The sequence below is a fragment of the Zalophus californianus genome, chromosome X, assembly GCF_009762305.2.
Source record: "Zalophus californianus isolate mZalCal1 chromosome X, mZalCal1.pri.v2, whole genome shotgun sequence".
Lineage (NCBI taxonomy): Eukaryota > Metazoa > Chordata > Mammalia > Carnivora > Otariidae > Zalophus > Zalophus californianus.
Window position 1 is genome coordinate 87317585 of NC_045612.1, and position 25515 is coordinate 87343099.

The window sequence follows — 25515 nt, forward strand, 5'->3', positions numbered from 1 at the left end:
CTGTATACAAGGGATAGTACTTGACCCTTTTTTTACTAGCACTACTAATTCCGGTAATAATGCTAATCAGTGTGACACTCATACCAATTTTAATTCCTAATCCTGATTCAAATATTGATACTAATTTTTTTTAAGATTTTATTTATTTATTTGACAGAGAGAGACACAGCGAGAGAGGGAACACAAGCAGGGGAAGTGGGAGAGGGAGAAGCAGGCCCCGATGCGGGGCTCAACCCCAGGACCCTGAGATCATGACCTGAGCCGAAGGTAGACGCTTAATGACTAAGCCACCCAGGCGTCCCGATACTAATCTTAATAGTGCTCGTAATACTGATATTAATTCTAAATCTAATTATTTTTCTAATTCTATCTACAACCGTACTAATAACGAATGCTAATTCTGATACAAATACTTTTTTTTTTTTTTTAGCACTAATATCATCATAACAACTGTTAACCGAGCCACCCCAGGCCCTGTGCTAAGTGCTCTCCCTGCCTAATTTTATCCCATTCTCACCAGGTCTTTGTGGTATAAGTGCGTATAATTGCCCGTATCTTCCAGACGGGGAGCGGGCTCAGAGAAATGAAGATGTCTGTCCAAGGGCCTGTGCTCAGCTCTGACACTGATTTGCTGGGTAGTTCCCGGGCAGGCCACCCTCTGAGCCTCAGTTTCTTTGCCTAGATGATGGGTACAATCATAGAACCCACAGCAAATGTTGAGAAGGCCACTTGACACGGGTCCTGCCCGGGACACCATAGAGGATGAACTCTGTAGTGGTAACTCTCTTCGTTGTTAGTTTTTATTAGAAACAACAGTTGCAATATTGGGAGCAAGGTAGGGAAATCTGTCCTCCTCAGGAAGGTCAAGCTGGAGGCATGTCTCAGACAAGAGTTTGGCCACTGGACTCAGCCACTGGACTCTTCTTCATAACTGGAGCAGAGAAAGGCCTTAGGAAGGGAAGTAAAGGGTGGGGAGTGGGGGCCTCAGGACCCAGGCTCCGTCAAGAGCCAGAAGCTCTGAGGCTCTGAGGCTCTGAGGCCAGGCTCACCCCATTCCCTCCCCCATCTCCGTGGAGGGGGCACAGGCACAGAAGTCTGCGGCGACAGTTCAGCCAGCAGGGAGGCAGCTGGGAGTGGGCAGATAAGGGAATCAGCAGGGCCAGGCCAGGCTTTGGGAGAGACCCAGAGGGTGGGGGTGGGGGTGGGGTGTCCGGGCCAAGCATCCCCTCTGTCAGGCCTCCATTTGAGGCTCAGCCCCAACATCCTCTCTTCCTGGAAGGCTTCCCTGACTGGTTCCCTTCTTCCTGGCATCTTCTGAGGTTCTAGAGCTTTGTCCAAGCCCATAGCATGTGAACTGTGCTTCTTCCAGATGAGTCCACCAGGCCAGAGGCAGAACCTAACTCCCCTTGGTCTCAATCGCGCAGGGAGGAAACATCAACCAAAGCCTGGCTGAGGAGTCCCACGTTTGTCTCAGAACTGAGCTGTTTTTGTTGTTGTTGTTGTTGTTGTTGTTTTCCTGAGAGAAAAGTATAAAAGATACTGTAACAAGCATTCACCTTGGTCAAACATTTTGCCCTATGTATTTGCTTCAGATACTTTTGAAAGAAATATATTCAGATCCAGCCGAAGTTCTTGTACAAAGTCCATTTTCCTCTCTCCTTCCACGACCTCAAGTTTGGTGTTTGTCTCCCTCGTGTTTTCATTCCATTACTACGTATGTATGTATCCATACACAGCTTACGATACCAGCGGTTTTCAGCTTGGTTTTGAACTTCATATACATGGAATCGTATAGTTTATGTTTCTTTTGTTCTGCATAATGTCTGTGACACCCACGTTGTTGTGTGTATTAATAGTTCTTTTTTATTGAGATGTCATTCGCATACCACAAAATTCACCCTTTGAAGTGTACGTTTCAGTGGTCAGTATATTCATAAGGTTTTACCACTATTACCACTGTCTAATTTCAGGACATTTTCATCACCCCAAAAAGAAGCTTGTACCCATTAGCAGACACTCCCTATACTATTATCCGCCTCCCCACAGTCCCTGGAAACCACCAATCTACTGTCTGTCTCATGGATTTGCCTATTCTGGACTTTTCATATGAACAGAATCAGAATATGTGGCCTTTTGTGACTGGCTTCTTTCACTTTGCACAAAATTTCCAAGGTTCGCTCACATTGTAGCATGGATTAAACTACTTCATTCCTTTCACTCGCTGAATAATATTTCATTGTATGAACATTCTGCATTATGCTTGTCCATTCATCCAACGAACTGATGTTTTGGGGGTCACGAATAATACTGCTATGAGCATTCATATTAAGGTTTTTATGTGGACATGTGTTTTCAGTCCTCTTGGGTATACACCTAGGAACAGAATTGTGGGGCCGTTTGGCAAGTCTCTGTTTAACTTTTTGAGGAATTGCAGAAGTATTCTCCACAGTAGTTGCATGAGGATTTCGAGTTATCCACATTTTCTCCAACACTTGATATTGTTCCTCTTTTTGATTCTGGTCATCCCAGTGGGTGTGATGTAATGTCTCGTTGTGCTTTTGATATGATTTCCCTAATGATTATTGACGTTGAGCATCTTTTCGTGTGCTTGTTGGCCATCTGTATATCTTCCTTAGAGAAATGTCTTTTCAAATCCTTTGCCTGTTTTTAATTGGGTTGTCTATACTGTTGAGTAATACGAGTTCTTTTTTTTTTTTTAAAGATTATATTTGTCAGAGAGAGAGAGAGCACAAGCAGGGGGAGAGACAGGCAGAGGGAGAAGCAGGCTCCCCGCCGAGCAGGGAGCCCAACATGGGACTCGATCCCAGGACCCTGGCATCATGACCTGAGCTGAAGGCAGGTGCCCAACCGACTGAGCCACCCAGGTGTCCCAGTACGAGTTCTTTATATATTCTGGATGCTAGTCCTTTATCAGATAATGTGATTGAAAATAGTTGCTCCTGTTTTTGGGTTGTCCTTTCACTTTCTTGTGTCCCTTGAAGCACAAAAGGTTTTAGTTTTGATGAAGTGCAATTTGTTTTTACTTTGGTTGCTTATGCATTACGTGTTGTCTAAGAAACCATTGCCTAATCCAAAGTTACGAAGATTTATGCTTTTTTTTCCTAGATGTTTAATAGTTTTAGCTCTTACATTCATGTCTTTGATTTTTTTTTTTTTAGTTAATTTTTGTATATGGTGTGAAGTAGGGATCCAGTTTCATTCTTTTGCATGTGGCTATCCAGTTGTCCCAGCACCATTTGTTTTTGTTTTTTTTAAAGTGGATTTTTAAAAAATATTTTATTTATTTATTTATCAGAGAGAAAGAGAGAGCACAAGCAGTAGGAGCCTAGACACCCCTATTTAATTTCTTTAAATAGCATTTTATAGTTTTAAATGTACAAGTCTTACCCATCTTTTGTTAAATGCATTACTAAGTAGTTTATTCTTTTTTTTTATGCTATCATAAATGGAATTGTTTTCTTAAGTTCATTTTTGGATTACTTGTTGCTAGTGTATAGAAATATGATTAAGTCTTGTATGATCTAGTATCCTGCAACCTTGCTGAGCTCATACACACACATATATAGGGAGTGGTTTTGTTGTGGGTTCTTTTAAGATTTTCTCTGTATAAGATCATGTTATTTGCAAATACTGATAGTTTTACTTCTTTTTTCCAATCTGGATGCTTTTTCTTTTTCTTACCTAATTGCCCTGGCTAGAACCTCTAGTACATTGTTGAACAGAAGTGGTGAGAGGGGACATCCTTGTCTTGTTCCTAATCTTCAGGAGAAAGTTTTTAGTCTTTCGTCATTAAGTATTATATTAGCTGTAGGTTTTTTGTAGATTCACTTTATCAGGTTGAGGAAGTTCTTATCTGCTTCTAGTTTGTTGAGTGTTTTTATCATGAAAGGGTATTGAGTTTTGTCAAATGCTTTTTCTGCATCTGTTGAGAAGATCATGTGGTTTTTGTCCTTTATTAATATGGCATATTACCTTGATTGATTTTTTATGTTGAACAAATCTTGCATTCCTGGGATAAATCCCACTTGGTCGTGGTGTATAATCCTTCTTATATGTTGCTGAATTCTATTTACTAGTATTTTGTTGAAGATTTTTGCATCTATATCCGTAGGAGATATTGGTCTGTAGTTTTCTTAATATGTTTCTGTCTGGTTTTGGTATTAGGTTAGTGCTAGCTTTGTAAGTTTATTCCCTTTCGTGGCTGAGTAATATTCCATGGAATGGCTATACCATAGTTTGTTTAATCATTCATCTGCTGTTGGACATTTGGGTTGTTTCTAGTCTTTTCTGTATTACAGCAAACCTGCAATTTACAAACTCATATTCCTCTCTCTATGCACACACAAGTGAAAGAGTTTCTCCAGGGCCAGAGGATATCAGTCCACCCATCCATGTACCCATTCATTCATTCACCCATCTGCTGTCTACTCCTCCTCCCTTCCTCCCCCCTCTCTCCCCTCCTCCCTCCCTTCTTTCCTTCTTTCTTTCCTTCCTTCCTTCCTTCCTTCCTTCCTTCCTTCCTTCCTTCCTTCCTTCCCCCCTCCCTCCCTCCTTCTCTCCCTCCTTTCTACTTCCTTCTTCCTTTCATAAATCATCTATCTCCAGGCATATGACTCTGGGTCCAAGGCAAGCTGTCTTTTAAAAATAGGCAGGAAGCGTGGCCCAGGGGACGCTGGGTGCCTGGCTACTGGGTGGCCTCTGAGCCTGGGTGACCTCTGTGGCCTGGGGGCAGCAGCACTGGGGGCAGGGACCGGGGGTGCCCCAGGGACCCTGCGCCCTTGCCAGGCACCACAGCGGTGGGAGGCCCACTGGGTTCTGTACGCACAGAGCAGCAACCATGCCCTGCCCTCCTATGACGGGCTCAACCAGCACGTATGGGTGCTGAATGGGCAAAAGGTGTGGATTCCCCTGCAAGAGGTTATTTGAATATATTTTGTTCTATAAGGATGGATTGATGTTTCAGATTGAACAAGCCACCAAGCAGTGCTCCAAGATCACACTGACAGACCCCTGGGACCCTCTAGACATTCCTCAGAATGCCACCTCTGAGGACAAGTACTCCATAGGGGGCCCCAGGAGCAGATCACGGTCTAGGAGGGGCCTGACAGAAAGCTAGCTAGATGTTATGAAACCTGGATTGGCATTTATACAGTCAAAGAGGGTTATCCTGTCCAGGAAACCTTCGCCTAGAGTTACAGCATAATATCGTCCACGCAGTTTTTCAATGTACTGCTGGGCATTAAAGACCCCTCAGTGTTTACCCCACCAAGCACCTGCCAGATGGCCTGGCCAGAGAGGATGAGCCAGAACTGAACCTGGTAAGCCTGCAAATGCACAGGTGCACGTCCCAGCTCGAAAGGGACTTGAGACTTGAGAAACGAGAAACTTGACTGGAGAGCAATATCATAATTGTAGGAAGAGAAACATTGATGTGAGGTTTTTTTGTTTTGTTTTGTTTTTGTTTTTGTTTTTGTATACGTGATTTTGACAGCTCAAGCTATGTTTGCCAAAGGGAATGGAATGGACTGGAGAACATGCGGTAACATGAACAGAAGAGATGGCCAAGGTGGAGATTTCAGACGTTTATATATAGCTTGTGGGGGTGCCGGGCCTTCTGCGTGTGCAGGGACATAGATGGAGTGAGGGTCAGCAGGAGCCTTTTGCCTTGGCAGGGAGGACAAGTGCTGGCTTGCTGCCACGTGGTGATGTTCAAGTACAGAACAGTTTTAGTCAGCTTCAGTATTAGTATTTGAGTTCTCTACAGACAATGACTCCTTTATTGCCTGCCCTGCCTCTCGTTCCCTTGGCTACCAATAAAGTGATTCCTTAAAGTCCCTTCCGGACTTAGGGCATGATCTAATTCACGTAAATTTGGGGAGGAAATGAAAGACTATAAGACAAAGCAATCATTCCTCAAGGAGATGTTTCAGACAAGAGGGTTTGAAAATCTTTGTGTCTGGATGAATGGATAAAGAAGATGTGATACACACACACATACACACACACACAATGGAATCCTACTCAGCCACCCAAAAAAATCTTACTGTCTCTACCTGGGTAAGCGTGAGCCATGTATGCCTCCTTTTTTCTATGTAAGAGTATTGGTACTTGTGAATCATTACATACTTGTCAGGAGACCTAGAAAGACAGATGGTAGTCTAAAAATAGCATTGACCTGGGAGCCAGGAGACTCTGGTCTCCAGAATCTGGGACTGGAATTCCTTTGTACTTGAACTCCTTTGAATAACCAAATGCACTATGCTTTCCCTCACCGGGGCCTTCCTGGGGCACTGTTTCATAAGCTCTTCGTCTATGTGACATGCTCATCCTGCCCAGGTTAGCTCTCACACTTGACCTTCGGAGAGCTGCTCCCAAGCCCAAATTGGGTGAACCTTGGAGCTTCAGCATACTGTTCTCGCAATACTGACTAGGCTGTGTGCTAATTTCCTGCTTTCTGGGAACTGTCACCCATGAGCCTGGCTATGAGCTCTTTGAGTACACGAAACACGTTCTGTTTACTTTTATGTGCCCAGCACCAAGCAAGTGCCTAACCATTTCTAGAGTAGAGAATGCCAGCCTCTCTGGTCATTCATTTCCTCAGCTGTGAGTGGGTTGGGTTTCCTGACTTCAAGGGAGACTCCTAGTAATAAAATTTATTATTCTAGATCCTTCTACTATTGTGTTTCATCTGGCTGTCCTCTATTACTAGGAGAAGTGGGTGATATCAGTATCATGCTGAAAACAATCTGTATTACTCAGAGTTTATATTATTTTTTTAAAGATTTTATTTATTTAAGAGAGGGAGAGAACACAAGCAGGGGGAGTGGCAGGCAGAGGGAGAAGCAGGCTCCACACTGAGCAAGGAGCCCGATGTGGGACTCGATCCCAGGACCCTGGGATCACGACCTGAGCCGAAGGCAGACACTTAACTGACTGAGCCACCCAGGTGCCCCTGGGTTATAGTATTTTAATAAACATTTAATTATAAAACTAAGCAAATAATAAAAAAAAATTAAAATAGGAGACCTGCTACAGCTTTTGGCAGAGCCTTCCACATGCTGAAACTCACGTCCTGACACATCCTCTCTTCCCAGCCTTTCTGGGGCTCTTTGGGGATTCACTCATAGGGTCTGGCTGAACTACCAGCTGGGGACTGTTTCGAGACAGAGCCCACAAGACTAGGGGCTTGCTCACCTCAGGAGACCGTCAGACATGCTCCTTCATCCATCACTCATTCCTTCAGGAAGCCGTACTCTTACCCTTCCTCTCTGCCTGCCTCGTTTCCTGGTTCATCCTTGTTTCAGAATTCTAAATGTCCTCGGACCTCTTCTCCTGCTGACATTTTCTCTCTTGGCGAACTCGTCCAGTCTCTGTCTTCAGAATATCTCCATAATCTAACCACTTTTTATCACCTCCCCCGCCGGCATCGCTGGCCCGGACCTCTGCAGTAGCCTCCCCCTCACGGTGCCCCCTGCTTCCGCCCCTACAGCCTGTTGTCCTCACAACAGCCAGAGGGAGCTTGTTAAATCCTAAGTCAGATCACGGCCCTCCTCCGCTCACCACCTCCTGCTCTCCAGTCGCTCAGAGTAAAAGCCAGAGTTCTCTCCAAGGCCCCCGAGACCCTACACAATCACAATCTCTCCCCCACCCGCTGTCTGACCTCACCTCCTGCTGCCCCCCCGCAACTCACTGCTGCCTCTGCACTGGCCTCTTCGCTGTTCCTCACGCACCAGGCATAGGCACACTTCAGGGCCTTTGCACTGGTTGTTCTCTCTGCCTGTTCTGCTCTTCCTCCAGCTATCAGGGCCAATCCCTCCCTCATCTCCTCAGATCCGTGCTCAAATGGCTTCCTCAGTGAAGATGGCCCCCTGACCGTCCCCTTACACATCAGAAACTGCCCCAGCGGGGCGCCTGGGTGGCTCAGTCGTTGGGCGTCTGCCTTCGGCTCAGGTCATGGTCCCAGGGTCCTGGGATCGAGCCCCGCATCGGGCTCCCTGATCGGCGGGAAGCCTGCTTCTCCCTCTGCCACTCCCCCTGCTTGTGTTCCCTCTCTCGCTGTGTTTTTCTCTGTCAAATAAATAAATAAAATCTTAAAAAAAAAAAAAGAAACTGCCCCAGCGATTTTCAGCTGCGTTCCCTCTTTTCCATGTTTTCTTTCTCTCCAAAAGCCTTTCTCATCCTCTAACATACTTCATATTTTCCTTACTTTATTTTTATTCATTCTCTGTATCCCCGAACCTAGATATGCTTCTCTCTTCTGTTCAACACTGTCTCCCCAGTGTCTGGAACAGGACCAAGCACACGGTGGGTGCTCAATATATGTTTATTAGTTGATTGAAAGGATGGTATTGGTGGGGGTGGGGTGGGGGAGGACAGACACAAAGAGATTTGTACTTGTCCTGTCTATTCTGTCAGGAGCTGAGCCTCAATCGAGATGCGTCTGGACCTAACAGATCCAAAGGTAGAAAGTACCGCATACCCTGGGGGTGTGGTCAGATAAGGCACTCCAGGAAGAGGTCGTATCATCTGGGGTGGTCCTTGAAGGTTCCATGGAACTCACAGAGATCTTGAGGTTCAGTGAGGCATCTGGGGTGTAGGACACAGCAGACAGCACTTGGAAAGGAGTGAGGTGAATTCCAAAAGGATGGGCTAACTAACGAGGAGAAATCTATCAGGGCCCTGAATCCCAGGGGGATGACCCTGGATTTGGTCCTTAGAGATGTCATACCCTGGTCACTGACCCCCAAACAGCTCAGAGACCTCACACCCTGGACGAACATCCATACATAATACTGAGACAATAATAATGAAGAGCTCGTATTCATTGAGAGCTTATTCATTTATTAGGGGGGACCTTGGATGGGGGATATTCAGATAGGTAGTTTTGGTCCCAAACCCAAATCAGTCTCCCCTCCCTCCCTCTGCCCCCCGCTAGGAAGAGTGAAGTGCCCAAGTCCTCAATCCTTGGAGATTTCTGGGCTTGGGTAAGAGCTTGCAGGAAGGAAGGGAGAGGGAGACATGGCAGGGAACAGAATGGAGGAGGGCCAGCCTCAATAATGAGGAGATATAGTTGGACACCTCAATCAGGTTTCCATCAGGGTCTCGGAAGTAGGTGGACATAATGGGTCCTTTTGCCCCTGTTCTGGGGACCGGACCCTCCTCAATGGGAACCTCACAAGCCTGAAATGGGAGGGAAAGACAAAAGTCATTCATCATAGTTCATGTGTGAGACCAAAATTTAATCCCCAGAAGGCCCCTGATATCTTTCTCACTTCATCTCCTGCCAGTCTCCCCTTCCTCACTCTGCTCCAGCCATGGACCAGCTGTACGGCCTCAGGCACAGTACCTAACTGCTCTGTGCCTCAGTTTCCTCATCTGTAAAGTGGGGATGATAGTGATACCTAATATTAGCTAGTAAGTGGCAGAGTCAGAGTTCAAACCCAGGTAGTCTGGACCAAAGTCCATGCTTTTAACCCCCTGTGCTTTCCCCACTTTACTTCTGAACCGGCCTTTTCCACTGATACTTTCCAAAGAAAGATTATAAGCAAAACCTTAATCTGTGTTCGCCAAAAGGAGAAGCAATGCTTCCCTTACATGAAATCATTTTAAGTGTTAGAGGGACACCCCTTTAAATATTCCCTCTTCAATCCTATTTCAGTCCTTTTTTTTTTCTTACTAAGTAATTTCTACACCCAATGTGGGGCTCGAACTCAGAGCCCTGCAATCAAGAGTTGCATACTCTTCTGACTGAGCCAGCCAGACGCCCCCTATTTCAATTCTTCTGATTATATCAAGAAGCAAGGCTCTGGTGGATGCTAAACAAGTCCTTAGCACCTCCTCAACCATTTGCCAAATCTCCCTTTGTAATGTCAGGCCCAGAGGGTTCAGAGAAAGGAAGTGGATAAGATTTTATTTATTTATTTGAGAGAGAGCCAGTGAGAGAGAGAGAGAGAGAGAGAGAGAACACAAGCAGGGGGAGGGGCAGAGGGAGAAGCAGACTCCCCCCCCCTGAGCAGGGAGCCCCCACGCCATGCTCGATCCCAGGACCCTGGGATCATGACCTGAGCCGAAGCCAGACGCTTAATTGACTGAGCCACTCAGGCGCCCCATGACTGGTATTTTTATAGCTGTTTGTGTTTTACAAGTTAACTTCCCTTTGTGTCAAGATATGATGGGCTTTTCATGTAATTGGTCAAACTTTGGCTTTTTACAGAAATGTGTTTCTGTAAAAAGAATTTAAGTTTGTATTTTTTTTTTACAAGAATGATGTAATGTGGGGTGCCTGGGTGGCTCAGTTGGTTAAGCGACTGCCTTCGGCTCAGGTCATGATCCTGGAGTCCTGGGATCGAGTCCCGCATCGGGCTCCCTGCTCGGCGGGGAGTCTGCTTCTCCCTCTGACCCTCCCCCCTCTCATGCTCTCTCTCTCTCTCATTCTCTCTCTCAAATAAATAAATAAAATCTTAAAAAAAAAAAAAGAATGATGTAATGTGGGGGCGCCTGGGTGGCTCAGTTGGTTAGGTGTCTGCCTTCGGCTCAGGTCATGATCCCGGGGTCCTGGGATGGAGTCCCTGCATCGGGCTCCCTGCTCAGTGGGAGCCTGCTTCTCCCTTTCCCTCTGTCCCTCCCCCTGCTCATGCTCTCTCTCAAATGAATAAATAAAATCTTTTTAAAAAGGATGTAATGTTTCCTTTTTTTTAAAAGATTTTTTAATTTATTTTTTGACAGAGAGAGACACAGCGAGAGAGGGAACACAAGCAGGGGGAGTGGGAGTGGCAGAGACAGCAATTTGTCTTAATATACATTTACTTAGTATACAATATAATACACATTTCTCCCTTTTTTCTTATAAACAACCCAAATTTCAACGGGGTCAATTGTGTGCCCGGCTTAAAAAGCCTACATTTCCCAGCATTCCTTGCTGGGGGGGGGTGCATGTAAGATGGACTGGACAATGAGATGTCCGCAGAGGTTGCGGATGGAGCTTCCAGAAACCTCCGGGTCCCACTGACCGGCACCTCTGGCCCATTCATGTTCTCTTCCTCCCAGACTCTGGCTGAGCCCCAACTTTCTACAGAGGTTGTTAAATGGGGGAAAAAGAAAACTCGATCTTTCACCCACTGTTCGTTGAGTTTTCTCCTATGTACCTCCAGACACAGTCAGTGACTGATAATGGGCAACTTTAGCCGTTTTCTTGATTTAGCAACTTGAGACATTTTCACTCCTCTCCCTGCTCGGATAAACAAGAATTTAGCTCATCCATATTACTCCCCCCCCAATAGAATTCTATCATCATTTGTAGTTCCTCTTTTAGTTCCTTTATAATTTTTAAAAGACCCACTTGCGTCTTTATGTTTTGATAGATGAACTACAGCTAATGTCTCACTGGCCCTCCCGCCCTCTTCAGGTCCCCACCCTCTCCACCTCTTTCCTTTCTTTTATCATTTTCCTACATCTTTCTCTTCTATCACTGTGGCTGATACCACATCCATTCTACCAGAAAATGACCTTATTTCGCTTTTTTCCTTTGGCTCTCTCTCTTTCTTGGGACCTTTTTTTTCTCCTGTTCCAAACTGGACTGAGTGTTTTCTAGGTATCTTTCTGGGACCTTCCTCTTGGGAGCCAATGTGTCCTGACTTTGATGTCTTCCCTATTCCTGGTTTAATCACTCATTTTGATGTAGATGCTCTCAAGTAATTTTCAAAGCAAGTGGGCAAGGTTTCTGACTCTCTTTATATCTACGATTTTTTTTTAAGGAAACTCTGTGCCAAATGTGGGGCTTGAACTCACAACCCGAGATCAAGAGTCACATGCTCTACAGACTGAGCCAGGCAGGTGCCCCCATATATCTAAGAATGTTTTATTCTACACTCACCTTGATTAATAGTTTGGCTGGACATAGAATTTCCCCTCAGAATCTTGAAATTGTTCAATTGTCTTCTGGTCTCTGATGTGACTCTTGGGCAATCTGGTGTCTGCATTATTTCTTTTCCCTTTGTAGTTGAATTACTTTTCTTTTTCTTTCTTTCTTTCTTTTTTTTTAAAAGTAGGCTCCATGCCCAACGTGGCGCTCGAACTCATGACCGTGAAATCAAGAGTGGCGAGCTCTACTGACAGAGCTACTTTTCTTTTTAACCTCTTTGAAAGATCTTAGGATATTCATTTCCACTTTGATGTTCTATAATTTCATAACAACATATCTCAGTGTCAGATATCTATCTATCTATCTATATATATACACACTGGAATATTATGCAGCCATCAAAAAACCCGAAGTCTTGCCATTTGCAACGACGTGGATGGAACTAGAGGGTATTATGCTAAGTGAAATAAGTCAATCAGAGAAAGACAAGTATCATATGATCTCACTGATATGAGGAATTTGAGAAACAAGACAGGATCATAGGGGAAGGGAGGGGAAAAATGAAACAAGACAAAACCAGAGAGGGAGACAAACCATAGGAGACTCAATCTCAGGAAACAAACTGAGGGTTGCTGGAGTGGTGGGGGGTGGGAGGGATGGGGTGGCTGGGTGATGGACATTGGGGAGGGTATGTGCCATGGTGAGTGCTGTGAATTGTGTAAGACTGATGAATCACAGACCCATACCCCTGAAACAAATAGTACATTATATGTTTAAAAAAAAAAAAGTACAAAGGGAAAAATGAAGGGGCAGAAATCGGAGGGGGAGACGAACCATGAGAGACTGTGGACTCTGAGAAACAAACTGAGGGTTCTAGAGGGGAGGGGGTGGGAGGATGGGTGAGCCTGGTGATGGGTATTAAGGAGGGCACGTATTGAATGGAGCACTGGGTGTTATACGCAAACAATGAATCATGGAACACGACATCAAAAACTAATGATGTAATGTATGGTGACTAGCATAACATAATAAAATAAATATGTCAATATTGTTTCTTCTTTTATTCACTCTTATATTTGTAAGATTCATTCTTATTATTCTGTGTAGTGGTACTTCGTGCTGGATACTCAGTTAACCCTTTCTGCATAAAAACTGGAACATTCTCTTGCATTACTTTTATGGCAATTTCCTCCCCTCCTTCCTCCTTTTTCTCTATTCTCTCTCTGGAAGTTCTACTTTTCAGAGTTTGGAATCTCCTGCATTGATCCTTTTTTCTCACAGATTTCCTGTGGGGTGTTTTTAGGGGGAGGGATTAAGAGTATTATAACCAAATTCTACTTCACTTGCAGTTTGTACTTGAGAAAGTGATTACCTTGAAAGTTGTGACTTCCATGCCCAGGATCTTGGAATAAAACATGGTGGTGTCTTTGATACTCTTTACCGTCATCACAATATGGTCAAGCCTATGGATAAGGCATGGTGAAAGAGTCTGACTGCTGTTCCTCCGCGACTTAAGAAAAAAAATTCGAAAGAGATCACATTGCCTCTGGTCACACCCATGTTTCCTGTTTCCTTCTCTTCACCTCCCCTCATCTCCACAAGGACTATACTTCCTCCTCAACCCCATTTCCAGGGGAAAGTCCTGAGAGGAAACTTGAGTAGAGTGTTTTGTTTTGTTTTGTTTTAAAGATTTTATTTATCTGAGAGAGAGAGAGCACAAGCAGCGGGAGCAGCAGAGGGAGAGGGAGAAGCAGACTCCCTGCTGAACAGGGATCCCAATGCGGGCCTTGATCCCAGGACCCTGGGATCATGGGTCATGACCTGAGCCTAAGGCAGATGTTTAACTGACTGAGCCACCCAGGTGCCCACTTGAGTCAAATCTTATCACCCATGTGTGGATTCATAAGAGTCCGCCATGACCACTCTCTACCGTTTTCTTTTTTTATTTAGGATTTTATTTATTTATTTGACAGAGACAGCGAGAGAGGGAACACAAGCAGGGGGAGGAGGAAGGGGAGGAAGAAGCAGGCTTCCCGCTGAGCAGGGAGCCCGACGTGGAGCTCCATCCCAGGAGCCTGGGATCGTGACCGAAGCCGAAGGCGGATGCTTCAACGACTGAGCCACCCACGTGCCCCTCTCTACTGTTTTCCTGTTCTCTTTCTTTCCCCTTGTAGAGGGATAGAGATGAAGGTAAGGGATAAGATGAAGACCAAGACCAAATCATCTCTTGTTGTCCCCAAACTGGAATTCCTCTCTTTTGCAAGGAATGACAAGACACAGAGGAGGCCCAAGCCTGTGAGTACAAGCCCTCCGTTGGCCAGTTAAACCCAGTCCCCTCTCTGTGCCTTGGTTTCCCCTCTGTAAAATGTGCATGATTTTAGACATATAAGATTACTGTGAACATTTAAAAAAAGAGTTGGGTTTTTAAGGGCTTAGAACAATGCCTGGCACATAGCCAGTGCTGTAAGAGTTCACGGTGATGATGATGATGTTGTCGTGGTCATCTTGTTAAATTAAATTTCAGACACCCTAGCATGGCCCCTAGTCTCTACAGCCTCATCCATCTCAAGCTACATTGTCCTTTTGCCTGTTCCTCATAAGGGCCATCTTTGTATCTTTGGCCTCAGAGTTGGATGCGTATCTAATGCATATGCTAATATCTGTCTCTCTGACTAGAATCTAAGCTACATAAGGGCAGATATTTCTCTCTGTTTTGTTCCCCACTGTGTCCCAAACAACCAGCAGATGTTCAATAATATTTGCTCAATTAGTGGGTATCTACTACAACAATTAGGCCCAGTGCCTAGCACAAAGTCTGACTTCTATTCTATTCCATTCCATTCCATTCCATTCCATTCCATTCCATTCCATTCCATTCCATACTATTTTATTCATTCCATTCGACTGTGTTCAAGTCCATTCAAACCATTACATTTTACACAATTGATTGCACTGAGCCCCAACTTAAAAAAAAATACTGTGCTGTTCTATTCTCATCAGTGGGGGAAGCATTAGCAAAGTTGCTGAGCTCTGCTGTCCTCATGGATACCGATGATCTGTGGGAACACACAAGCAGTAGAATGAGAAATTGACCTTTGGGCTCCATTGAAAATAAAGTTGTATGTTAAAAACATTTTAATGTCTGTAGGATCTATAACAGCACCCCCTTTTCATTCCTGATACTGGTAGTTTATATTTTTTCTCTTAATTGCTTGAGAGAAAACAGAAATTACTAATATTTTATTACTGTGTTCAAAGAGCCAAGTTATGACCTTGTTGACTGTATCCAATGGATGCTTGCTTTCTGTTTCACCCGTTTCTGCTTATATCTTTAGAATTCCTTCCTTCCTTCCCCTTTCTCGGGGTTCAGTTTGCTGTTCCTTTTCCAGCTTCTTGATATGGAAGCTCAGGTAATTGGTTTTGTTTTTTATTTAAAGGTTTTATTTTTATTTATTTGACAGTGAGAGAGAGCACAAACACAAGCAGGGGGATGGGGCAGAGGGAGAAGCCGGCTCCCCGCCGAGCAAGGAGCCTGATGCGGGGCTCGATCCCAGGACCCTGGGATCATGACCTGACCCAAAGGCAGACACTCTACCAACTGAGCAACCCAGGTGCCTTTTTTTTTTTTTTTTTTAAGGTTCAGGTCATTGGTTTTCGACTTTCCTGATCTATGCATTTAGAACTATAGATTTCCCCCTATGCACTGCTTTAGCCACACCCCCTCCTTCAATTTTGGTAGTATATTGGAAATCAACTCAACCCATTTCTCTCATTTCTCAGTGCCCTGCCAGCTCAGACTCACGCCCACAGACCCTGTTTTGCAGACAAGGAGGTCTGTCCTCACAAATTCAAGGATGAGCAGGGCTGGTTCTCTTAAAGAATCAGAAGGCTAGTGTGGTTTAAAATCCAAGAGTGAGTGAGGCTGAACAGGCAGGGAAGGCAAGGGACAGATAGTTCAGGGTTGTTGAAGTGACATTAGGGAGGCTGGTTTATAAAAGGATCCTTGCTGGGGCGCCTGGGTGGCTCAGTCGTTAAGTGTCTGCCTTCGGCTCAGGTCATGATCCCAGGATCCTGGGATCGAGCCCCGCATCGGGCTCCCTGCTCGGTGGAAAGCCTGCTTCTCCCTCTCCCACTCCCCCTGCTTGTGTTCCCTCTTTTGCTGTCTCTCTCTCTCTGTCAAAAAATAAATAAAATCTTAAAAAAGAAATAAAAGGATCCTCAGGACGTAGTAATCATATAAGGCTTACTCTGTGCCAAGCCCTGATTCTAAGCACTATATGAAATACATTTTATTCCTCACAGTAACACTCTGTAATAGAGTGCCCAGAACATGATGCCCTCTCTCCTGCCTCCTATTTTTCTACAGAATCCATGAACCTCAAGGTCAGTGCCCGGTTCCCTGGTCCCTTCCCACACTGCCCCATCATGACATTCCTGGCTGAACTGGCTTCCTGGAGCCACCCTGAGGGGGCAGAGCAGTCAGGCCTCAGCCCAGGCCCATTCTTGCAGGCATGTTGCTGACCACAGTGGAACAGGGCCTTTCCGTGTCCCTCTGCTGCCCTCTGCTTGTCTTTGAAAGCGGAAGAGACAGGAGGACGGAAAAATGGTTGTCAGCACCCCAGGATAGTCCACAAAGAAGGAAAGCAGGTTAGCAGGCCTGGGCTGGGGGATCCCCAACCTTAGTGTGAACACCCATGCCCCAGGCCCCTGGGACTACCCCACTCACCTGCTTCTGGGAAGTTCTGCCCCACATCCTGGTTGGCAGCCTGGAGGGCAGACAGCACAGCATGGCAGGCAAGGTGTCCTTGCCCTGGAGCCTCCAGACAACGCTCTGGCTCAATGCCCGGAGATCAAGGGGCATGAATGGGAGGGCCACGGGCTGAGGAATGCTGGTGGTGACAGAGGTAGGCGGTGCGAGTGCAAGGGCTCTGATAGAAAACTCAGGACCCCGGAAGTACAAGCTTGAGGTCTGACTTCGTCGGCTCAGGCCGCCATAACAGAATACCACAGACCGGGGGGCTTAAACAACAGAAATTAATTCTCTCACCGTTCTGGGGGCCAGAAGTCTGAGATTGGGGTACCAGCAGGGTGACGTGCTGGTGACGTCTCTCTTCCTGGCTTGAGGATGACCACCTTCTCTCTGTGTCCTCACATGGCGGAGAGAAAGAGTAGCCTCTCTGGTCTCTCTTTTTTTTTTTTTAAGATTTTTATTTATTTTGGGTGCCTGGGTGGCTCAGTTGGTTAGGCGACTGCCTTCGGCTCAGGTCATGATCCTGGAGTCCCAGGATCGAGTCCCGCATCGGGCTCCCTGCTCGGTGGAGAGCCTGCTTCTCCCTCTCCCTCTGCCTGCCTCTCTGCCTACTTGTGCTCTCTCTCTATCTCTGTCAAATAAATAAATAAAATCTTTAAAAAAAAAGATTTTATTTATTTTGAGAGAGAGAATGAGAGAGAGCACATGAGAGCGGGGAGGGTCAGAGGGAGAAGCAGACTCCCCGCTGAGCAGGGAGCCCGATGCGGGACTCGATCCAGGGACTCCAGGATCATGACCTGAGCCGAAGGCAGTCGCTTAACCAACTGAGTCACCCAAGCGCCCTCTGGTCTCTTCTTGTAAGGGTACTAATCCCATATCGAAGACCCCACCCTCATGACCTCATTGAAACCCTAATCACCCCACCATGCAAAGGCTTCACCTCCTAATACCATCACGTTGGGGGCTGGGACTTCAACATATGAATTTGGGGGGACACAAACAGTCCATTACAAGGTGTGTGTGTAAGGGCTTACATTGTAATAATAAAAAACCTGCCCATCCCAGGTACGGCGAGGGGATCTTTATTCTAGGGTGTGAGGCCTCTGGTCTATGTAGGCTTGTGTTCCCAGAGTGTGAGAGCGCTGATCTGTTTGGGAGTCAGAGTTTGTGTCCAGGGTGTGAAGTTGAAAGCTGTCTGAGTTAGGGTATGACCACTGACTTGGGGGTCTGTTTCTGAGCCAAGATCTCTTAAGCTATTAAGTGTTCTGTGTCCCAGGGTGCAATGTTTCTGAGTTCTTTTGGGGTGTGAGCTTTGAGGTTTTCCCCATCCCCATCCACCCCTTACCACGCCCTCTCCCTGCACTGCTGAGCGGCAGGGACCATTCATCAGTCCCACTGCTGTTGACCTTCCCCTGAACTGAGTTCCCTCTCTCTTGGGGGTTACTGGTCTAGCCCCTGGGACATGTGAGTTTGAGATTCTTGTTCCTAGGCACACCCCAAGTACCCCCCCACACACACACATACAAGTTCTCTATGCTATGCATATTGATTTTGGCATATGATTTTCCCTTATAACACATGAATATAGGTTTGAATAAAAGGTTTTAACAGTATATCCGTATATGGACTACAAGGTCATTTCCACCTCCAGACTCCAAAAATTACCACTGAGGTCAGTTTCTGGTGTTTCCTTACACACACACACACCACCATGACCAACTCCCACCTGCTTTTCCTTGTCAATGGCCTGTCCTGCAGAAGGCACCCCCGCTCCCATAAGCACCCACACGTCCCACCCATCCTGCCTCATGTGCAGTGGGTGCCCTGTGGTAGAACACTAACCCCCAGCATTTCTTTCACTCTGCAATAGGCATCGGCTCTATGTGCAGATTTATAAGGTTGTCCCAATTGTTCGCTCCTACCAGCCTTGTGCACACAGCTCGGAGAATGTGTGTACGTGTTAGGTGGAGTTAGAAGTGGAATTGCTGCGTCAGAGGGTTCATTCATACGCCGAACACCTAAGGAGCGTAGGTGCTGGAGAGACATCAAAGACCTGGATGGGACAAGTGTCCTTGCCCACGTGGAGCCTACATTCTAGTTGGGGAAGAAGAGGGTGTAAAAAGTTGCTTTCCCTAGATGTTTCACAAGATTCTGGAAGGTTTTACTCCCATCAGCGGTGACTTATTGGCTTTCTCTCCACTCCTCCCTGCGGGGCGGAGTCTGTGGCAGGAGGCCGGCTGCATTGGCCTTGGCTCTCTCTCTGATCCACAGGGTCTGGGGCTCGGAAGGTCTCTTTGGGGATGTGGACAGATGTGTGTGTGGTCGGGGAGGAGGATATGGCATTTCAATGGTCCCCTGGAGAGAGTGAGGGGAAATAGGATTAGAAAAGCCACTTAATGGAGTGGGCGGGAGCTAGGGACAATGGTCTACTGAATTAGGCATGAAGAGCCCCTGGCAGGTCACACCCACAGAGGGCGGGCCGGAGCAGCGGCACTGAGGAATCCAGTACTGTCTTGGAATATACCACTGTGAGACTGTTTTGTGGACACCCTGGGGGGGGGGGGGTCACAGAGACAGGGATGTGGCCACCACACGAGGTAGCATGCACTGGGGAGTGGACAGCCTTGGGTTACACCAACGGGGGTCTGGGCAATCCAGAAGTCACACGCACTAGGGAGTGGATACTCCTTGAATCACACACACTGGAGACTGCACACTCTTGGGGTCACCCAGAGTGGGTAGTAGACATTTCTGGAGTCAGATTGACTAGTGTGTTGACACTATTGTAGTCAGACAAACTGGGGTGTGGGCGGTCCTACAGTCAAACAGATTTGTGTGTGGACGCTTCTAGAGTCACACATGCTAGGGAGGAGACACTCCTGAGTCACCTAGCCTGGCTAGTAGACATTCACAGGGTCACACATATCAGGATGTGGCCATCCCAGGGGTCAGATAGCAGACTGGATTGTGGAGCTTTTGGGATCACTCAGGCGGGGACGGGAGCCCTTCTGGGTTCAGACAGCCTAAGGTGTAGACAACTATGAGGTAAGAATGAGCAGGTGTGGACAGACATGGGGTCACCAAGATGGAGGTTTGGACATTCCTGGAGTCACTCACACTGGAGTGTGGACAGACACAGGGTCATGCAGAGGTATGAACACTCCAAGGCATCCATCACACACACTGGAGAGTAGAAATCTCTGGGGTCCCACAGACTGGGTGTGGACACCCCTGCAGTCACCCAAATGGGTATTTGGACACTACTGGGGTCACACACGCTGGTCACACACCTCTGGGGTCACTCACGTTGAACACTCACTATCATAGTCTAGGGTGTGGACACTGTTGGTGTCACACACTTGGGGGGTAGGCACTCCTGGGGTTATACACTGGGATGGGGATGCTTCTGGCATCACACACAAGGGTGTGCCCGTTCATGATGTCACACAGGACGGGGACTGAATGATGCTAGAGGTGTCCATTTGGTGACTCTGATTAAGAGGGCAAAGTTCGAATACCACCTGTTAAAAGTACTTAGACAAGGAGGCCATGAGACCAAAGTGGTTCTGATACCTCAGTATCCTCAGTAAGCAAACCGAAACCTAAGCCAGAGCAATGCACTTGTATCCAAGAAATCGAAATGTCAGAACACCCATCACAAACAGCCAACTAGGCTTTCCCAGTAAGGCCACCGCTTCAGCTCTAGCCAATCAAATAATCTCCTCCCTTCACTTCCCATCTGCCCTAGGAAAGACTTGCCCCCAGCTCCTATCCGGAGCGCTCCTCACCACTTCCGGTTTGGCGCTGCCCAGTTCCCATTGCCTTAGGCTCCAAGAAACCGAAAATTTAAGCGTGCCTCAGTTTATCAGTTTATCTTTTAACACACCTGGGCCACCCACAGGACAGGCTCTCAAATGCGGGCCTCACTTTTAGTATCTGTGCCACCAAAGTGAGCACTGGGCTTCACCTTTTTTTATATAAAGATTTTATTTATTTGAGAGAGAGAGAGAAAGCAGGAGAGGGGCAGAGGGAGAGGGAGAAGCAGGTTCCCCGCTGAGCAGGGACCCCGATGCGGGGCTCGATCCTGGGACTCTGGGATCATGACCTGAGCCGAAGGCAGACGTTTAACCAACTGAGCCACCCAGGCGCCCTGGGCTTCACTTTTAATTGCCACGTAACCCCATAGACTGATTCTTTTCATGGGGACCTGGGATGCCTGAGGAAGAGAAGCGTCGAAGATCTATTGCTTGGAAGGTCTGCGGTGGATCATGACCTGAGCTGAAGGCAGACACTTAACCAACTGACCCACCTGGGCGCCCCGTCTTCTCCGCTTCTGTCTCAAATCCCCCTCGGCTACCCTCTTACAAAGACATTTGTGGTTACATTTAGGTCCTGCCTGGATAATCAAGATAATTTCCCCATCATGGACCCTTAACTTTTTTCGGGGGAGCGGGGCAGAGGGAGAGGGAGAGAGAGAATCTTAAGCAGACTCCACGCCCAGTATGGGGCCAGATACCAGGCACGATCCCACAATTCTGAGATCATGACCCGAGCCGAGATAAAGAGTTGGTTGCTTAACCGACTGAGACACCCAGGTGCCCCTGGAACCTTAACTTAATCACACCTAAGTCTTTTTTTTTTTTTTTTTTTTTGCCACATAAGTGAACATCCACAGGTTCCAGGGACTAGGAGGAGCTAGACACCTTCTGGAGGACCACTATTCAGCCCACCACGGGGGGGGGGGGCGCCAGGAAGCAGTCCTCAGGGCGGTGACATCTCAGTCGACATCTGAAGGATAGGGAGTTAACAGAGCAGAAGAAAAAGACAAAATAAGCCAGCAGGAGGGAGGAACAGCATGTGTAGAGCACCTGGAGATGGGGACGCACAATAGCAATGTGGGAGTGACCGAGACTTTTAGGATGGCGGGCAGGACATCGGTGGGCAGGTCGCTCAGGATGCTGCACTGAGGCCTGTGGGGGTACAAGCCTTCTCCTCCCAGCTCCTCTCTAGACCCTGGGCCTGGCGAGGTTCCAGGTGGAGCCTGCTCCATCCTCAGCACCACTCTGGCTTCCAGAGGCCCAGGCTAGCCCAGCCAGGCAGAGGGGAGAGAAGGCAAAAGGCAGCCTGACCATGTGCCCGTGGTTGGCGGGCCATGCGGCTCCCTAGTGATGCAGAATGGACAGGCAAGGGCCGGCCTGTGGCTGAAAAATGCAGCCCTTCGCCAGGCCTGGGGACGTGGGCAGCCAGCTCCCACTCACTCCCTCAGGAAGGCAGACCTCCAGGCCAGAGTGCCCCCACCAGCACACGTCAGTGTGGACTGACAATGGTTAGGGGCCTGGCGGGGCAATGGTTGGACAGCCTGGCCTGCAATCTCAACTCTGCCGCTCGCTGGTGGGATGGCCTTGGGCCAGTGACTTGGCCTCCCTGGAACCACCCCCCCATCCCACATTTTCCTCCACTCGAGGTAGTAGGTTAGTTATTATAATCACCGAGAAGTACTGCTAGCCTCAGGATGCTGCACTGGAAAGGGGTAGGAGGAACCTGGGGCTTCTGAGACAGCGTTGAGCCAACTTGAAACCACTTCCTCTTTTTGTGAGTTCATCTATTCTCTCTCTTTTAAATATTTTATTTATTTATCTGACAGAGAGAGAGAGAGAGAACACAAGCAGGGGGAGTGGCAGAGGGAGAGGGAGGAGCAGGCTGCGCACTGAGCAAGGAGCCTGATGCGGGACTTGATCCCAGGACTCTGGGATCGTGATCTGAGCAGAAGGCGGACGCTTAACGACTGAGCCACCCAGGCACGCCCCATCTATTCTCTTAACTGGTCAAGGTGGTTCAAGTTGATTTCCATTACTTGCAGACAAAAGCATCTTAACTGATAAAGGTTTTTCATAATCTTTTTTTTTTTTTGCTTAGAATTATGAACAATTTAAATGTAAAGGATGTTGTGATGACAACTTTAGTGGAGGTTTGGCAGTTTTTTACATTTTGCATGTGTGGCCGGGAGAATAATGCCCCGACCCCCAAAGATGATCACGTCCTAATTCCTGAGACCTGTGAATGTTAGGTTACACTGCAAAAGAGAATTAAAGTTGCTGATCAGCTGACCTTAAGATAAGACAATTATCCTGGGTTATCTGGTAGAGCCAATATACTCATAAGGGTCCTTAAAACTGGAAGAGGAAGGCAGGAGAGATGTGATATGAGAAAAGCCCAACTAAGGTTGCTATCTTTAAAGATGGAGGAAGAAGGCCATGGGCCAAGGGATGCAGAGGCCTCACAAAGCTGGAAGAGGCAAGAAAACAGAGTTTGCCCTGGAGCCTCTGGAAGGGAATCCCAGGCCTGCTAACACCCTGATTGGAGCCACTGAGACCTGTGCCAGACTCCTGACTTCCAGAACTGGAAGGTAGTAAATTTGTGTTGTTTTGAGTCACTACATTTGCTGTAATTTGTTATAGTGGCAAAAAGAAACTAATACAGCATCCATTTATTTTTCTTCTGTTAATTCTTTTTAAAGATTTTATTTATTTGAGAGAGAGAATGTGAGTGAGAAAGAGCATGAGAGAGAGAGAGCAGGCAGGAGGGGCAGAGGCAGAGAGAGAGGGAGTAGCAGACTCCCCGCTGAGCAGGGAGCCCGATGCGTGACTCGATCCCAGGACTCTGAGATCATGACCTGAGCCAAAGGCAGACGCTTAACCGACTCAGCCACCCAGGCGCCCTTTTTTCTGTTAATTTGATTGAAGAAAAGCTCAACACCTTTTACTTAAACTACCATGTATAGTGCCAGCCCCTTCGCAGAAACTGCTTTTGTTTCTTTCCCCCTTGCTGATTCTCTCCACCCACCAATCTGCCTCCTTGTACATGTGCAGAAGAACATGGTAAGAAAAAATGGTTACTTTTATTTGAGAGAGAGAGAGCATGAGAGGGGGGAGGGTCAGAGGGAGAAGCAGACTCCCTGCTGAGCAGGGAGCCCGATGTGGGCCTCGATCCTGGGACTCCGGGATCATGACCTGAGCTGAAGGCTCAGCCTTAACCAACTTACCAGGCGTCCTACTTGGTTATTTCTTGATGTTAGGATTTAGAGGAGCTTTTATTTTGCGGCCACTAGAAAAGGGGGCAAAGATTTGAAGTGGCACACTACAGAAGAGGATGCCCAAATGTCCAATAAACACGTGGATGGTCAGCCTCATTATTATTTTTTTATTATGTTATGTTAATCACCGTACATTACATCATTAGTTTTTGATGTAGTGTTCCATGATTCATTGCGTATAACACCCAGTGCTCCACGCAGGACGTGCCCTCCTTAATACCCATCACCGGGCTAACCCTTCCCCCCACCCCCGTCCCCTCTAGAACCCTCAGTTTGTTTCTCAGAGTCCATCGTCTCTCATGGTTCGTCTCCCCCTCCGATTGCCCCCCCTTCCTTCTTCCCTTCCTGCTATCTTTTTCTTCCTCTTTTGTTTTTTTAACATATAATGTATTATTTGTTTCAGAGGTACAGATCTGTGATTCAGCAGTCTTGCACAATTCACAGGGCTCACCATAGCACACACCCTCCCCAATGTCTATCACCCAGCCACCCCATCCCTCCCACCCCCCACCACTCCAGCAACCCTCAGTTTGTTTCCTGAGATTAAGAATTCCTCATATCAGTGAGGTCATATGATACATGTCTTTCTCTGATTGACTTATTTCGCTCAGCATAATACCCTCCAGTTCCATCCACGTCGTTGCAAATGGCAAGATTTCATTCTTTTTGATGGCTGCCTAATATTCCATTGTGTGTGTGTGTGTGTGTGTGTGTGTGTGTGTGTATCTCACATCTTCTTTATCCATTCATCTGTCGATGGACATCTCGGCTCTTTCCACAGTTTGGGTCAGCCTCATTATTCATCAAGGAAAAGAAAATTAAAACTATGAAGAGGAAACTTACAATAATATCGTATTAGTAAAATGATTTTTTTTAGTGTAATACTTTATGCACGGTTGGTGGGAGTGTAAATGGATGCAACCACTTTGGAAAACCATTTGGAATTCTTTAGGAAAGCATAAAGGTATGTGTCTTCTGTGACCCAGAAATTACACTCCTTGATGCACCCTAAGAGACTAGATAAACCACTTGTGGGATATCTACCGATAGAGTACTACAAAGTGATGAGAATGAGCAGGTTACAACTGCACACAACGTCCAGGTACTTCACAGACATAATGTTAAGGAAAAAAAGTAAGACACAAAACATGCATAATGTATTTTAATTCCTTTATATACTGTTCAAAGCAGGCAAAGCGATACTCTGCTGTTTAGGTTCACAGTGTGGGTGGTAAAGAGCAAGAAAAGCAAGGAAATCATGACCATGAAAGTCAGGGGGGTGGTCCTCTCTGGGAAGAGAGAACGACATGCCAGGGAAGGGGCCCACCTCAGGCTTCTGTGGTTCTGGCCATGTTCTGTTTCAGGGCCAGCAAACCACGACCCTTGGGCCAAATCTAGCCTGTTACCTGTTTCTGCATGGCCTTGAGCTAAGAAAGGTAAGAGCTTTTTACCTTTTTTTTTTTTTTGAGAGTTTATTTATTTACAGAGAGACAGAGAGTGCAAGGAGGGGGAGGGGCAGAAGGAGAGGAAGAGAGAGAATCCTAAGCAGGCTCCATGCCCAGCGAGGAGCCCGATGTGGGGCTACATTCCTGGACCCTGAGATCATGACCTGAGCTGAAATCTAGAATCGGATGCTTAACCAACTGAGACACCCAAGGGCACAGTAATTTAACAAGTCCACACATGATTCAGTGCTGATCAAGATAAGTGGACTCTTAATCCCCCTTCACCTATTTCACCCATCCCCCCACCTACTTCCCTTCTGGCAACCAGCAGTTTGTTCTCTAGAGT

General features: G+C 46.9%; 1 protein-coding gene and 1 pseudogene across 1 annotated transcript; one reads left to right on the forward strand and one right to left on the reverse strand.

Moving 5' to 3' along the window:
• The first annotated feature begins 762 nt into the window (after positions 1 to 762).
• Positions 763 to 5343, forward strand: LOC113930378 (annotated as a pseudogene).
• A 3533-nt stretch (positions 5344 to 8876) lies between these two features.
• GLOD5 (glyoxalase domain containing 5) lies at positions 8877 to 16696 on the reverse strand. Its single transcript, XM_027609107.1, has 3 exons — positions 16608 to 16696; positions 13254 to 13391; positions 8877 to 9201 (listed from the first exon to the last, which is right to left on the reverse strand). Exons 1-3 carry the CDS (start codon positions 16668 to 16670, stop codon positions 8953 to 8955), a joined length of 450 nt encoding a protein of 149 aa, XP_027464908.1. The 5' UTR covers positions 16671 to 16696; the 3' UTR covers positions 8877 to 8952.
• Positions 16697 to 25515: the final 8819 nt, after the last annotated feature.